The sequence below is a fragment of the Ochlerotatus camptorhynchus genome, unplaced genomic scaffold (genome assembly GCF_037179485.1).
Source record: "Ochlerotatus camptorhynchus isolate MF236.1 unplaced genomic scaffold, CSIRO-AGI_Acam_v1.1 ptg000330l, whole genome shotgun sequence".
Taxonomy (NCBI): domain Eukaryota; kingdom Metazoa; phylum Arthropoda; class Insecta; order Diptera; family Culicidae; genus Ochlerotatus; species Ochlerotatus camptorhynchus.
In genome coordinates, this window is record NW_027040818.1 from 6,009,716 (window position 1) to 6,026,617 (window position 16,902).

General features: G+C 45.0%; 1 protein-coding gene across 4 annotated transcripts; it reads left to right on the plus strand.

Annotated features, from left to right (window-relative positions):
* The first annotated feature begins 9,507 nt into the window (after nucleotides 1-9,507).
* On the plus strand, nucleotides 9,508-14,429 carry LOC135708443 (guanine nucleotide-binding protein subunit beta-1). Of its 4 annotated transcripts, XR_010518294.1 has the most exons (4): nucleotides 9,508-9,802; nucleotides 10,045-10,293; nucleotides 10,476-13,576; nucleotides 13,711-14,429. XR_010518294.1 is itself a non-coding variant. In XM_065230557.1 (3 exons), exon 3 carries the CDS (start codon nucleotides 10,855-10,857, stop codon nucleotides 11,875-11,877), a length of 1,023 nt encoding a protein of 340 aa, XP_065086629.1. In that variant the 5' UTR covers nucleotides 9,508-9,802; nucleotides 10,045-10,293; nucleotides 10,476-10,854; the 3' UTR covers nucleotides 11,878-14,429. The 4 variants fall into 4 exon arrangements, 3 of the variants coding, with proteins under 3 accessions (XP_065086629.1, XP_065086630.1, XP_065086631.1); XM_065230557.1 differs by having other exon boundaries at nucleotides 10,476-14,429; XM_065230558.1 differs by having other exon boundaries at nucleotides 10,045-10,286; nucleotides 10,476-14,429.
* Nucleotides 14,430-16,902: the final 2,473 nt, after the last annotated feature.

Consider the following 16,902-nt stretch of genomic DNA (forward strand, 5'->3'; position numbering starts at 1 on the left):
ATGTGCACCTTAATTTCCACTGCCACCGAAGATACACCATCCTAGCCTAGTCTTCACGACAATAGGTTCACTTCTCTTGCCTTCTTTCACCTGCAGCGGGACTGTAAGGCTCACGTTGTTCACACCTATCAAGAGTCGAGGAACTGCCTTCGCGTAGTTGTCGATAGGCAAACCTTGAAGATAACGATAGCGTTGTGATAGCTCGTCATAGTTGAGACTCTGTTCCGGCAACGTGAGCTCCTTCACGGTGCGGACATCGTTGAGAGAGAACAGTTTTTGACTATTTGTTCCCTTGATCGTAAGTCGAACGTTTTTCGATTCTGGCTCGACTCTGGTGACGTTTCCTGTCCACTTCAGGCACAAAGGTTCGGTCCAACCGTTGACTCCCAGTTGCTCCACCAGACTGCTGTCGATGAGCGAGAGATCCGAGCCGTCATCCAGAAAAGCAAAGGTTTCGATAGTAGCTCGCGGACCGGAGATGATGACAGGAATAATGCGAAACAGAAGAGCCTGCTTGTATTGCTGATGCGTATGGTTCTGTACGGTTGACATACCTTGTGTATGCCGCCCGCTGGCATTGGATCGATTGGAATGCAGCAACGGATGATGGCGATATTGGCATCCCTCGATCACACACCGTGTTGAATTTCTGCAGCTTCTTCTTCCGTGTGCGTTAAGACAACTCCGGCAAAGCCCGTTATCTTGCGCGAACTTCCACCGGTTGTCTACGGTATACGCTTTGTACGTGGAACACTCTGTCACGTGATGACCTGACCTTTTACAGCAAGAACATACTCGAACTTTATCCCGAACTGGCTCTCGAACTTGCTCTGCTTCGCTAGTGTGGGCATTCACCGCTCCCTTCTGCTTCGGCTTCTGCTGACCACCACTGTTCCCACCGACGTACATTGTAACTCTGCTGACTGCTGTGATGACTCTGAGCATGAAATCTCCAAACGCCTTTAGGTTGACTACCGGGTGCTGCTGCATATAGTCTGCCCACTGCATTTTAGTGTGCGCAGGAAGTTTCTCCACCAGCTCCATCAGCAACGTGGGGTTGGAAAGATGGTCTTGCTGTCATGCGGCTTCCAGATGATCGCTGAGGCTTTGCACAGCCATTCCAAAGTCGATTATGGTCTCCAATTTCTCCGCTTTTGGCGCCGGAACACTACGCACCTTCTGCAGTAGAGGACTAATTAACAATTCAGGTCGCCCGTACAGCAAACGAAGGGTATCTATCACTAGAGGCACTGATTCAGGCAGCAGCAACCTGCTCTTGACAGATTCGTACGCGGACCCTCTCAAACAACGCTGCAGACGCGCGAGGTTTTCAGCGCTGTTGTAACCTTGCGAACTATTCATGAAGCTACTTATAAATATCGGCCAATCAGCTGGGTCGCCCGAAAACGTGGGTAGATCGCGGGGCATCACTTGACGCGCGGCTAGCTGCGAGGGGGAGGGGGTAAATTGATCAGTAATGGGCAGACCCGGCGGTGGGGAACTGCTCCAAAGGATAGTACCGGATTTACATGTGACGGAAAGCCAACATTCGACAGTCCGTTGCGGGAAAACTGTTCCAGACGCATGTGGCGAAGAGCCAACAAACGGCAATCCCGCAGTTGGGGGAGCTAATCCGGAAGATTGAATCGGATTTGCCGGTGGCGGAAAGCCAACATTTGTTCCAAAATGGTGCCAACGTTCCAAATTGCTTCATAATTTGTTGGAGGGAGTTTTCAATTTTTGGTGGTAATGGTGGATTTATTATTGGATCACCGAGTAGATTACCTTGATGTGTTATGGGGGGCACTTGGGGTTCGACTTTGCCTCTTGGGTTGGTTACCTGTTGCTGCTTCGGACCTATTTTAGGGATCGCGCCGGTATACTGCTGCTGATACCTCTCCTCATGGCACCGTTCAGGAACGCCAAACGGCTTTAACGTTGAATTCAACTGTGGCTGCTTGAAGCTGGATTGCTGACAGTGTTCTGCATGCCTCAGCTCTTGTCGCCTCGTTGCATCCGTAGCCAACTTTTCCCAAATTAGCTTGTTGACCTCATCGGTTGGCTCCCGCTGCACATCCGGCCCAAAAATTCCGTGCCTTTTGTGCACGAAAATGCGTAATTTTGTCATCAGAAGTCGAGATGTTTCCGTGATGGGAAAAAGTGGTTTACCTAACACAGTTGCCAAATATTTATACCGAGCACGTAATCCTACGTCAAATCAACAGTCATCCTAGTCGAAATTCTAGTACTACACAATATTTGTTTTGATTTGCTATGAAAGTTTGACAGATAAAATTAAGGATTCGTGGATTTTCCTATGTTTCGAGGGGTGCATCGATTAGCTTGGGACCGAAGATAGTACCAGAGCTGAGCCAAAAAGTTGAGGACGTTTCTTCGGGACCTTCTGGTCTTAGAGTTACCTCTATGGTAATACCATAGAGGTAACTCTAATACCCCGTTCACATTACAGCGTATATCACGTGATATACGCTGTCTTGCAATGAGCACTCATACATCTAGTTTTCACTGGAAATCCTATGTATGAGTGCTCATTGCAAGACAGCCTATATTACTTGATATAGGCTGTAATGTGAACCGGGTTTAAGACTAGTAGGTCCCGAAGAAATGTGGTCAGCTTTTTGGCTCAGCTCTTGAACTATCTTCTGTCCCAAGCTAATCGATACACCCCACGAACCCCTCATTTTATCTGTCAAACTTTCATAGCTAATCAAAACAAACATAGTGGAGTAATAGAATTTCGACTATAATGGGGTCAAAATCAAAATCTGAGCCAATCTTATTCTTACTACAGTAAATTTCAGAGTATTGCAATCGAATAGAAATTCAATCAAATTCAACTGGTTTTTGTAATCAAACACAATATTGTAACTCTATTGATTAATTGATCTTAGTTAGTTAATTAATGGCACCAAGAAATGTGCAAAATATTGCGATGCACTCAATTATTATTTTTCACGTAAATCAAATCAAAAGTAAACGTCATGTAAAATGCTAGCTTCTAGCAAGGGTTGCAAGATAATTTAGGTACAAATCCCTGCTGCCGAATTGTATTTTGTTTTCTCCGCCCATCTCTCCCTCTGAGTATTTCTAGTTACAACTAGCAGATTGAGAGTGGATAATTTTCTCTTTCTGCAGGACGGTGTAGGATATTGATAATCATATTGATGCAAATATTGCCGACGAAAATATTGAAGAACGTATTGACGCAAAATCAAAAAAGTAGAAGGGTCTGTGCCTAGGGGCACGAACGGAAGCTTGACGTAGGACCGCTAGTGGATGGAATAAATGTGAAGAGCATTTAGTTCTTTTAATTGATCAATTATCTATTATCTCAAATCTTTCCGTTTTTGAATTGGAAGCGTACCAAATTTGTAGTATTTTTTTTCAAAGAGAAAGTTGATCAAGAGAATCAATCAAAATCACTTGCACCCCTGTTACAAGATTACAACTCTGGAGAGCATTTTGTGTGGTCGTTGGGGGCTTGTGTTTCTGAGTATGGACAAACAAGCACAGATAAATTCTATTCCAACTCTTTACTAATGTAAGCTTGATGGCCCTGAAATGGGCCGTTTAATTGAAGAGGACATCCATGGCTACTTACGCTTGGTGTGTGTAGTGTAGGTGACAGCATCACGGGCTTCATTTTCCAGGAACACCTTCAGCACGCCTCGTAGATCAGACCGGAGATACGTTTGACACCACCACGGCGAGCCAGACGACCGATGGCGGTTATCTCGAAGAACTTTGCGATGACGCTTGGCGCCTCCTTTACCAGACCTTTTCCTCCTTTGCCACGACCAGTCAATTGTTGCTTGTTAGGTGTGAAGGAGTGGACTAGCCACCACCTTCCTACTGCTGCTATTGCTGTTCACCACGCCGTCAGCAGCGCTCTTTTATATCTTTTCAGGTTAAAGCAGAATGATGTGCAACCAAGTGGTATAAAAGCTACAAAGACTCACCCCATTATGAGTAGTTTGCTATCAAGTAGCGACACTGGCTCTTTTCCTTTTGCGTACACGGCGAATGAGAACGACCCAAATTTGAGTTTAGTTCACTCATAATCGCCAAAAGTGCAGGAACTCAGCGATGGGTAAATTTGTCTCATGGTTTCCTGTGGAGAACCTAAAAAATCTGCCAGAAAATGAGGAAATTGACGAAAATTTTATTCAGTCTCGGAGTAGTACCAATAGACTGAGTGAATCCAATCTTTACTTTTTCAAATTCAGGAATTTTCCCCTGGAAAATCCTGGAAAAACCTGGGAAAACATGAGGCAAATTTACTCATCGCTGAGTTCCTGCACTTTATTTCTTATTTCTGAGATAGCTAAACTCAAATTTGGGTCGATCTCATTCGCCGTGATATCACCTTGAAAGATATCGGCGCCGGTGGTTAGCGTGATTACCTCTCACCGGCATGTTCTAAGGCATAACATCTCTGATCACGTCTTCCTTCGGGAAGTAAAGCCGTTGGTCCCCGGTTGAGTTGATGGGTCGATTGGTAGGGTCCAGGTGTGGGAGTTGCCTCTCTGGCGTCGGTAGCATTGGAGCTCAGCACGGAAAACAAATCTCGTGTCACTTTTCAATAGGTCCTATCTACATCGATCGATTCTCTTCATCGACACTCTCTTTCGTAAATAACTCGGCTTCACAAATGTTTCCTGCCGTCTTCGTCGAATTAGATGCTAGATTGTTGCTTCTTCCATCGAAAATATATTAAAAATAATTGTTGCTTCTTCCATATAAAATGTCAAAGTGGTTGTGATTTGACTCAGAATATTCGATCCGATCCACGAAATTATTGCCAAGAAAATATTGATGGAAATATTCACGAAGCTTCTGTCGTGTGGGGTGCACTTACCGCACTTAGATAGCACTAGATAGCAGTTTCAATCCACGCGTAGATTCCTGGCTCATCATTCTCTGCTTGAACGTCAAGCAGTTCAGTTCGGTCTTTGCTCGCTTTGTCGAGTTGTTCGATAAATCTATAGTTTGTTACAAACGTTCGCAGATATACTGCACGTCGCGTCGTCAGTAGTGTCGGTCGCATCGCGTGATGGGAAGACAGCGCTCTCGGAGCCGACTTCGTGACCAAGCGGAGAAGAAGAACAGTGGTGAGGGTAGCTCGGTACCTACCTCAAATAGGTACGCTACTCTGCCCATCGATGTTGGAAATACCAACCCAGTCCCGGTGAAGCGGACGAAAAAGAGGAAGAAGAACCAAGGACAGTCCGATGGTACGAGCGGACGCGACGATGTTACCGCGACGAACGCCAGCGACATCGGTGATTTCGGCGATGCCGTCGAAACCGAGAATTCTGCCGGCCCGAGTGCGGTGAAAGTCAAGCTTCCTCCACTGGTGGTGAAGGTAGTGCCACTCAAGACGCTCATTGGTGATTTCGCATCGCTGGGCATCGCAGCTGAGTACAAGATCAGCAGGATCGGCACTAAGGTGATGCTCCGGACGAAAGCAGAATACGAAATCGCAGTCCAATTCCTGAAGGATTCCAATGCGGAATACTTCACGCACGACATTCCCGGTGAAAAGCCCTTCAAGGTAGTCATCAGGGGTCTACCGGATGTTGATCCCAAGGCGATCGAAGAAGAACTCAAGGACCGGTACAAGCTGGCCTTAATCGCTGTCTTTCGGATGACGAGGCGAGACGAAAACGTGAAGACGTACCCGGATTGTCTTTTCCTGGTGCACTTCCAGAAGGGAACGGTGACGCTGAATGCGCTGCAGGCAATCCGCTCAATCTACTCCATAATCGTACTATGGGAGCCGTGCCGTGGAGGCCATCGCGATGTGACCCGGTGCTAACGATTTCTGAACTTTGGACACGGCACTCGCAACTGCAACATCAAGCCACGCTGTAGCAACTGCGCTCAAGAACACGCCACTTCCAACTGCCCTGCGGATGGAGCCGTGGCGTTAAAATGCGCCAACTGTGGTGGTGCTCAGCAAGGTTCCGACAGACAGTGCTCCAAACGCGAGGACTTCAAACGCATCCGAAAACAGGCGGCAACTAACAACCAACCAGGACGCAAGAAGGACAAAGTCCCGCCATTTCGGACGGAGGATTTCCCGCCCCTTCGTGCTCCTCAGCAAAGGCAAGTGAATTCGCGGGTGCATTCCACTCAAGCAACTTCCGGTGATTCTGTTGGCCAAAGCTCTCCATCCCCCCTGGATTCTGGAGACAACCAACAGCGCAAAACAACAACCCCGATCTGTTCTCAGCGGATGAACTGATGGAAATCTTCGTCAACATGTCGGGTGCTCTTCGTAAGTGCCGCAATAAGCCCGAACAGATCCAAGTGCTCGGTAAGTTCATCATCCAGTATGGCGTCTAAACCGCTAACTATCGTCACCTGGAATGCTTGCTCTGTAAGAGCAAAAAAGATTGAGCTTGCCGACTTCCTCCGCAAGCACAGCATCAACGTGGGCCTTCTAACCGAGACCCATCTAAAGTCCGGCGACAGCTTCTGGTTGCCTGACCACAACATTATCCGGCTTGATCGCACCAGCTCCAGGGGGGGGGGGTGATTTTGCGGTCGTCGTCAAGAAAGGAATAAAATACCACTCTCTGTCCCATATCCGCACCTCTATCATCGAGGCCCTTGGTGTGCAGGTGGAGTCGTCGACTGGATACGTGCAGTTCATCGCCGTCTACTGCCCTCGACAGTGTGCCGCCAGCAGTGGACTAGCGGCTAAATTCAAGAAAGACCTGTCCACCATCACCCGTACCGGTTCCCGCTTCGTAGTTGGAGGAGATCTGAATGCTCGCCATGAGGCCTGGCGGAACTACCAGCAGAACCAGAACGGTCGTATCCTGTTCGACCACTCACAGCATGGGCTGTACTCCGTTTGGTTTTCGGATGAACCAACATTCATCTCACCGGCGGGCAACCCATCGACGCTAGACCTGTTCCTGACAAATATCGGCTTGTCCAAGCCGGTAGCCTTGAACGAACTCAGCTCCGACCACCAGCCGGTGGTGGCTGAACTGGGCTGCAACGTGGCTCTTGCTTCAAGCCTGCGCAAGGACTACCATCGCATAAACTGGGCCCAGTTTGGACGCGTGGTAGACAGGCACATCATCGACAACCCGCCGCTTGACACCGTGGAGGACATCCACCGAGCGTTGGAGGGACTCCACCAAGCCATAACCGTGGCTGACGAGGCGTGCGTCCGACGAGTTCCTGTGAGGGGTAAGTTTATTGCCATTGATTCCCACACCCAACTTTTGATTCGCCTGAGAAATGTTCGTAGACGCCAGTTTCAGAGGACTGGAGATCTGGGCAAAAAACGTGAAATGGCCGATCTGAACAGGCAGATTGCTTCCAGAATGGACTCACTCCGAAATGAAAGTTTCGGGCGTGTTGTCCAGAATCTGGACGACCGCTCCAGACCATTCTGGAAGGTAGCCAAGGTCCTGAAAACTCATCCCAAACCCGTTCCACCTCTCAGAGTCGAAAATGATGACGATCTAAAAGCCGATCACCCCATAGGAGAAAGCAAATGCGATCGACAAGCATGTCGCTTCATCGCATTTGCTTGGCTCGACTATCCAAAGTCCACTCGATAATCAGGTTGCGCAAAGCATTCAAAACCTAGATGCCTCCCCTTGTGTCGTGCCTCCGGCGGATATAATTACAGTACAACAGATTTGCTCAGCGCTGAAATGCACCAAGAACATGAAGGCCCCCGGGTTTGACGGTATATTCAACTTGATCTTGAAGAGACTCAGCATGAAAGTGCAGTCTCTCCTAACCGCTATCTTCAACAGATGTTTGGAACTGCACTACTTTCCAAGCATCTGGAAAGTAGCAAAAATCATACCAATCCGCAAACCCGGTAAGGATCCAACATTGTCTTCAAGCTACAGACCAATCAGCCTCCTTTCAGCGCTGAGCAAATTGTTCGAGAAACTCATTCTCAATCGTTTGCTCAAGTTTGTCGAGGAAAACAACATTCTCCTTCGGGAACAGTTTGGGTTCAGAAAGGGGCACTCCACCAATCACCAGCTAGTGCGGGTGATGAATAACATCCGAAGTAACAAAGCTGTATCCAAGTCCACAGCCATGGCCTTGTTAGACGTTGAAAAGGCGTTTGACAATGTTTGGCATGATGGACTTGTGTACAAGCTTTGTAACTTCAACTTTCCTTTACATCTTATTAAAATCACCCGTAACTACCTCCAGCAAAGGTCGTTTAAGGTATCGTTGAATGGTTGTCTTTCAGACACGTTTTCCATCCCAGCAGGAGTCCCGCAAGGCAGTCTGCTGGGCCCCTTGCTTTACAGCATTTATACTTCCGACATTCCTCCCCTTAGAGACGATTGCGTGTTCTTCCTGTTCGCAGATGATACCGCAATAGCCGTCAAAGGAAGGATGCCTCGCGAAATAACGAACAAACTTCAACGATGCCTTAACGGCTTTGCTGATTATGCCACCACGTGGAAAATCAAAATCAATGCCTCCAAAACACAAGCGATCATGTTCCTCCATCGGCAATCGCCGAAACTGAAACCGGCTCCATCTTGTACTGTAATCATGGATGGCACAAGGGTTGAGTGGTCCGCCGAAGTAACCTATCTCGGGATGTTGTTCGATGAAAAGCTCCTCTTCCGTTCGCATGTAGAGAAAACAGTAGTCAAGTGTTCTGCCTTGGTTAGGTGTCTGTATCCGCTGATTTGCCGCAGATCTCGCCTCTCAAGGGTAAACAAACTGGCCGTCTACAAACAAATCATAGCACCTGCGATCCTCTACGCAGCTCCGGTTTGGGAATCATGTGCACAGACTCACAGGAACAAAATTCAGGTCGCTCAGAATAGAGTGCTGAGGATGGTACTTGATCGTCCTTTTGACACTAGAATAACAAATTTACACGAAGAGGCAGGAATTGCCAAAATAGATTCAAGAATTAACGAAATTAAGACTAAATTTGCAGAAAAATGTAATTTATCAGAACATGCTTTGATAAGCAATTTGTATATAGTAAATTAGGTGTATATAGTAGTTGTAGGTTAGTTGTAGTTGTAAATAGTAGTTATAAGTAGTCTCCTTTTTCCAATTCAAATCAAACCAATCCCACCAAGGTGGTCATACTTGTAAATAGGCCTGATAGGACTAGTAACTGTAAATAATAATTAAAATCTCAAATGAACTAAAGTTGAAAAGACGCATCTGTGTCACTTGAAAAAATCATAAATGTAAACCACACAAATTCAAGAAATAAAGATCATTTTAAGTCAAAAAAAAAGCGTAGATTCCTGGCTTCCTGGAGACGCATGGCACTTCACATCCAACCGAGCAGTCAAATCAGTCGTCGAATGGAAAGATCGTACGGCCCTACGTGACAATCCACCACCGCATTTCCCTTGCACCGGGACCGGGCAGACTTTTCGCCGTTTTTCCCAAAGTCGTCCCGAGCCGGAGCGCATGCGTCCCGTGACGACGACGACGACGACGACGGGTATTATAGTTTTTCCAAAGAAGCAAAAAGTCCTCCTTCACTGGCACAGTAGAAAACCGACGAAAAGACTCAAACTCATCATCATCGTTTCCGAAGAAGAGAAAAAAAACGAATTGTGAAAATTGCGGTGCCCTAAAACGTTATCGTACACTCCCTGCTGCTGCGGTTCCTGGTGATATCTGGAATCAAAGCCGATTTGGATGTGAAATCTCCGTCTAACGCGCAGCGAGTGTGTGTGCCAAGGATGTGTCTCCGGATGTAGGAAGATTTCCAGACACCCAGGTGTAACCAACCAATATAGTTGTCCATGTACGTTATGCAAGTTGGATTGTTCGGGATGGGATTGGGATTTCCGTTTTCTCCGGTGTGAAACTAAATCTGGATCTTTGTGTTTTCCGTTTTTTTTTCATGCATTGTGTGGAATCGTTATTGGGTCTCTTGAATCTGACGAAATTCTCGGATGGGTGGCTGCTGAAACATCGTTCGTCTGGCGGTGAAAATGTGTGTGCCTGTATGTGTGTGTGTGTGTTTGTGTGTATGTCTGTGAACAGGTGAAGAAAATTCCGTAAAGCCGAGGATCATCATCATTAGCAGCAGCAGCAGCAGCAGCAGTAGCAGAGCCGCACACACGCAGAGAGGAAAAGTGCCCTGCAAGGAACTACCCGTTTCGAGTACGAGACAGAGAGGGAGAGAACGTGACACGAAACGCACGACCGAGCACTCGTAGTAGGGCAGAACGAAACGCGCTACCGTACGGACACAACACGGCGGCTCTCTTTCTCAGGGTGTGGTGGTATGGTGTTAGTGGCCATTTATAATTTTTTCCTGTTTTTCTCCAGAGTGATATTTTGGATCTATATGTAGTCTATTTTGGTGTGGTATAGTTTTGGATTTTGTGTGTAAATTTGTGATTGGATTGGGCGAGGTGAACACTTTTGATTGAAGTGTGGATTTCTTGTTTGTGTTCTTTTGGACGTTCTAGGTCCTAGGATTGATGGTGGACCGGTTTGCTGCTGCCACCGAGACATAAGGAGCCACAGAGCAGTCCCCATGCGAATGGTGTTGGCCGAAATAAAGAGTGTGCGAGCGAGATAGAGACAAGTGATAGACCGTAACAGTGAGGATACGTCGGTGGGAAAAGGGCAAGTAAGCAGAGGAAAATCGAATCCCCGTAGCGCCCCATTGCGGATCCATATAGTGAGTAGTGCTTACGTAGTGAGCCGACACAAAAAAAGAAGGTGTTCATTACTATTAAATTTCAACTCCACAATCTGTGTAATTAGTGCTAGTCACACGAACACGTAGACTCTATTTTGTAAGTGAAGCTTAAGGTAGGATACGCGTAGGATACAGGATCAGAAATGAACGAGTTGGATGCCCTTAGACAGGAGGCGGAAACGCTGAAGAATGCGATTCGGGATGCTCGGAAGGTGGCCTGTGACACATCGTTGGTCCAGGCGACTAACAGCCTGGAACCGATCGGTAGGATACAGATGCGGACCAGACGTACCCTGCGGGGCCATTTAGCTAAGATCTATGCCATGCACTGGGGTTGTGACTCCAGAAATTTAGTATCCGCGTCGCAGGACGGTAAACTGATCGTTTGGGACTCGCATACGACAAACAAGGTCCATGCGATCCCGTTGCGATCGTCCTGGGTCATGACCTGTGCGTACGCGCCATCCGGTAGCTTCGTAGCCTGCGGTGGATTGGACAATATTTGCTCGATCTATAATCTCAAAACCCGAGAAGGCAACGTAAGGGTGTCACGAGAATTGCCCGGCCACACTGGATACCTATCGTGCTGTCGATTCCTAGATGATACTCAAATTGTAACCAGCTCCGGGGACATGTCCTGTGGGCTGTGGGACATCGAAACCGGTCAGCAGTGTACATCGTTCCTCGGGCATACCGGAGACGTGATGGCACTGTCCCTTGCGCCCCAGTGCCGCGTATTCGTCTCCGGAGCTTGCGACGCTTCCGCCAAGCTGTGGGACATCCGGGAGGGACAGTGCAAGCAGACGTTCCCGGGACACGAGAGCGATATCAACGCCGTCACATTCTTCCCCAATGGGCACGCGTTTGCGACCGGTTCCGATGACGCCACCTGTCGGCTGTTCGATATACGTGCCGATCAGGAACTGGCCATGTACTCCCACGATAACATCATCTGCGGTATTACCTCGGTAGCGTTCTCCAAATCGGGCCGTCTGCTCCTCGCCGGCTACGATGACTTCAACTGCAACGTGTGGGACACATTGAAAGCGGAACGGGCCGGCATCCTAGCAGGCCACGATAATCGCGTTTCCTGTTTAGGTGTTACGGAAAACGGAATGGCCGTCGCCACCGGGTCATGGGACTCATTCCTGCGGGTATGGAACTAAGCTGTGTAGGGATACTTTTTTTTTTTTTAAACAAAACATTTAAATTAAACTTTACTAATATAACGAAAATCATACATTTTTTATATAACAAGAAAAAAAACAACTAATCGTAAGCAAGAGGAACCACAAAATACACAAACAAACAAGAATAATCTCTAGAGGAAAGTAATAAATTACCAGAAATCCAAAGCGAAGTATAAATTCTACCAAACAAAAAAAAAAACAACAACCAAAAATTGTAACATTGTAAAGTAAGAACTATATATTTCAGCCCAATTCGTTGTCTCTTTACGTCACTAAGTTAGGACTCGGTTTTTCGAACTGAAGATTTATTGTTCCGCAAATTCAAGCTTCTTCCTCTCTCAACCAATCAGCAGAGTACACGAAACACACGAAAAGAAATAATTATGGAAAGCGATCAGTACCTCCGATAAGTCACTTTAATTTCGCTTGTGATTGCACCCTTTGATCAAAACACCCCAACAGTACTGCGGTGCTGGAGTACTTCAAATTACACACACACACACAAACAAGCAGCAGCACACATGTAGATTGGTAGGGAACCCCATGTATCATATATCATCTTGGAAAAAAAAAAGTGGAAAATAACGCGAATGCTACGAGGAGAGGGTGTCACTAAATCCGCGAAGTGAACCCTTTCTCCTTAGCACCGCCGATGAATTAGTAGGTGTTGTTGATTTTTGTGTTATCATTATCGTCATGTATATTTAGGAGTTTAATTAGGAGAACGCCGAACAGTCGATTTTTGCTTAAACTATAAGAACTTGATTGTAGGACTAGGAGACAAATTCGGAACACGAGCGCGAACGAGTGGTTCTGCGGGAAGATTGCGGTGGGAGCGAGTTTTTAGCACAAATTCGAGTTAAGTTTTACGTGCGACTGAGTCTAAAGGCTCGGGGAAAAGATCCAATTTTCAACGTTTCGTTTATTTAGGCTTAGGATAATACCGGAAGGTTGCTGGACATTTGCGGTGAGGTTTTTTGACCTGCTATGTTTGCGAAAGTGAATCCGGCAAACAATGACTTCAACCGTAAATTTGCCGGTGAGGTTAGTTTGCGTGCTCGAACTACCAACATGACTAGTTTCATTGAGGTTTTAAAGCACTATTCAAGTCTAAATCATAGTTTAGAAGAGTGTGATAAAGCCTCAATTGTTATTTTGGGACAAATTGGCGATTTAGGCCATTGTTTAAACAGCCTATTCGACTATTTTGTTTTTGAATTGACTAAATTTGAACAGAGTCTACTGAGTCTACTGCGACTTTATTTTGGTGTAAAAACCGCTACGCTAATTAAATCATAACTGTTCAGCCGTTTGTATGGAATTGACAAATTTTTGAACTTTTAGTAGGCTAAATGATGGCTTCGGCACCCATTTAATGTTTTCGGCAACCAAAATTTGATCGTTAATTTCGCTGTATTTTCTCACCAAAACACTTCGCTGAATGTATTTAAACGATTCCTCAGCCTTTCAGCTTCAAACTGATTACATGTTTACGACTGAGAAAACATGTCATGTCAGGTTTTTCTTCTAATGAACTACACGCACTACAAAATACGATTGATTTCGACTTGCCGATAATAGAACAGTTGGTTAAGACGCAGTTCAAATGGAAAGGTTGCCGAAGAAGAAAAAAAGGCTGCCGACAATAGTCACACTCGCCTGAGAAGTTTGGAGCGTTGTAAAAACGTTTTGAACAATTCTGTCGATTGTAATGGATAGAATAACTTCTTCTTCTTCTTCTTCTTTCATTTATTTAACGTCGGTCTCTGTTCCGCAATCTGGTGCCAATTATAGTCGCTATATTCATAGTCTGGCGGATAGAATCTCGGGAACCAATTGAGCTTTCAAATAGCGGAACCAATCGAGCAAATCACGACCAACAACAGAAAAGAGCACATCAGCTATTGCGATCAAAGCTTCGGAAACCCTTTTCTCGTGTCTCAAGGCTCGCCTACGCAAACTAACACCATCTTTGGGTTGGAGAAAGTTTTCCCTATCCGATGATGCTGTTAATTTGCTGGTCGATTGGCGAGGAAATAATAATCAACGTCTTGTCAATAAAAGTTGATAGTACCTTTTCAATTGTTGGTCTACAATATATTGAATTAGTTCCGCTTATTGATAGATCGAAATGCTATCCGCCAGACTATTAATATAGCGACTATAGTGCCATCCATCGACGGCAATCGAATGTGGAGGAAGGCAGCTTCCACACCTGCGTAGGATATCGCACCCATTAAAACACACATGGGCCGGGACCAACGGCTTTACTTCCCTTCCGAAGGAAGACGTGACCAGAGATTTTTATGCCTCAGAAAAATCCCACCGACCTCGGCTGGGATTGAACTCAGACCCATTGGAGTGAGAAAGCAGTCACGCTTACCACTATACTACCGGAGTTGGGTGTATAGAATAGCAAGCGGCAGATAAATGTAAACCAACAAACACGCCACGTGTGGGCGTGACGCTAAGTCATTGCTAATAGAAGTGCGGGCGCTGCTTACAGGGTGATTCGGAATAACTGTCACTTTTAGGCTCTGAACCATTTGGTGGATTATTTTAACTTTTGGTTAAAATTTGACAGATGGAAAGTTATCGATTAACCCTGCTATCCGAGCGTGGTTACTTCTGACAGACAACAAGTTAAATTTTGACAACCTTGGCTAAGTTCTTCTCGAAAACCGGTCGATCGACAGCACAGGGATTTTCGAACATAGAAAATAACTTTCGAAATGTCACTTTTAACCACGAGTTAAATTTAACTCGGCAAATGGTTCACAGCCTTAGAAATTGTTATAACGATTGAACGCTTGCATGATTTTTTGATATCAGTATATTCCAGATATACTACATCAAGAGCAAATTTTCATTATGTCGTAAGTAACATTCGCACCGATCCGAGAAAAATAAAGTTTTGTTTTGATGACCGAAAAGTTATTCCTACTTCCAATTAAACACATATAATCTCATAGTGATAGCAATGTTTAACATATTTAGCTGGGTTTTAAACAAACAAATTCAAATCGCTAGTTTTCATGCTAAGAAATACTGGTTTTTGAGTCAAAAGTTATTATACGTCGTTTGGTGGCCCCTATTGTTACTTAAGTCAAAGTGTATTTACCACATTTTAGGACCACCGAAATCATCTTAGCAACAAATAGTTCGATTTATTCACTTTAATAATGAGAAAGCGAAACGACGAAAGTACACTTTTCACGAGTTTCTCAGTGCTGTTACTTAAGGCAAACGGCATCTCCATAGAAATCGGGTGACTTAAGTAACATCGAAAACTATTTTGATCGGAAGGTGATTACGTCAAAAAGCAATTCGACTGGTAAATAAATTTAAAAATGGGATGTGATCCTATAATCGGACAGTATATAGTGTAATAGCAGGAGCATCGATTGACACTGATAGCTCGACTTTGTTTACCTTTGTTACATTCGACGTAATGAAAATTTGCTCTTGATATAACCTTCAACTTAGCATACTTTTATTAAAATCTCCACCAAATGAACCACAGCTGGCACGCACGTTTTAATTCCAGCACTTTTGGAGTCCTGGCGATGCGTCTAAGCTCTGATAGTGAACGCATTTTCCACGCATGGTTCCTTTTTACCTCTATAATGATGCGAAAAATAAATGTTTCATTCTTTCGAAGAGGTTTCAGTTTCTAAAAGATAACACACGAATTTATCCAGATTTATTAAATGCTCCATTTTCCCGTCCATGGCTGCTTGAAATCGAAATGCACTATCGAACCATGCTGATATTTGTACGCACTTTAAAACAAAAATACTTAATCATATGCTCATTTTACCAAGGGATACCCCATTCAACGATTAAGATCACTTCCAAGTTCCATAAAGTTCAAATGAAGTTCCGACCGAACCTTCAAGTTCCACAAAGTTCAAATAAAGATCCGACAGAACTTTCAAGTTCCATAAAGTTCGAATAAAGTTTTGACAGAACTTTCAAGCCACATGAAGCATAAGTCTTTATAAGTAACAAAATTTAATGTTCGTAAATATGAAATAATCAGTAGCTCAAATAAATCATAATTCTTATATTTATCCAGTGCATCAACATTCTATCCAATCATAAAAAAAATTAAAGAGTAATTTCCTGGATTCGAACCCATCGGCATGCGATCTACGATTGCTAGTGTGTTGGAATACCATGCGGGCAAACACCAATTTAAAATGCATCAAGGTGTTGTGTTTCATATTCAACAGTATTTGAGACAACAGCTCACTTTAATATATCTCAGATGAGAAGGACTGGGTTTAATTCTTCAAACAGCTCCAATTCTACCACTAACGCACTTAGAAATAACTTTCATAAAAAGCGAACTAAATATAGAATTGGTGTAGAGGACAAAAACCATTTTTAATTTATTTTCTAAAAGTTCCGTTCAAGTTCCGCCAGAAGCTGCTTAGAATGCTCTTCAATTATGGTACCGGAACTTTCAAGTTCTTATAACGATTTAAAAATGAGGCTGCTTAGCATTCTATAGACCACCTTCAACCAAGCTGCTTAATACCCCGTTTACATTACAGCCTATATCACGTAATATAGGCTGTCTTGCAATGAGCACATAACATTTCCAGTGAAAACTAGGTGTATTAGTGCTCATTGCAAGACAGCGTATATCACGTGATATACGCTGTAATGTGAACGGGCCACAAATAGCCTTTTATCAGAACTTTTGGTTACTTGGGATCCCAATCTGTGCCGAGTACTTTATCTGTGCCGAAAGCTAGGTCAAGCGTTTTGCTGAACGTGCCGAAGTGAGGCAATCAAGCTATCAGTCTCAGTAACCCATGAGTTTGGCAACCCTGCACTTATGACTTTTGAGATTGTGTGTTTACATTTTCAAGTCAAGGACGGAAAAAAGTCGGGATAATATTCAACGAGCTAGTTGCCGGTCATCCGCTTCAAGGAAGTGGCACTCGAAGCCCCTCCGCGAGAAGGAGAAGGGTGACTGATGGCTGAAGCTGT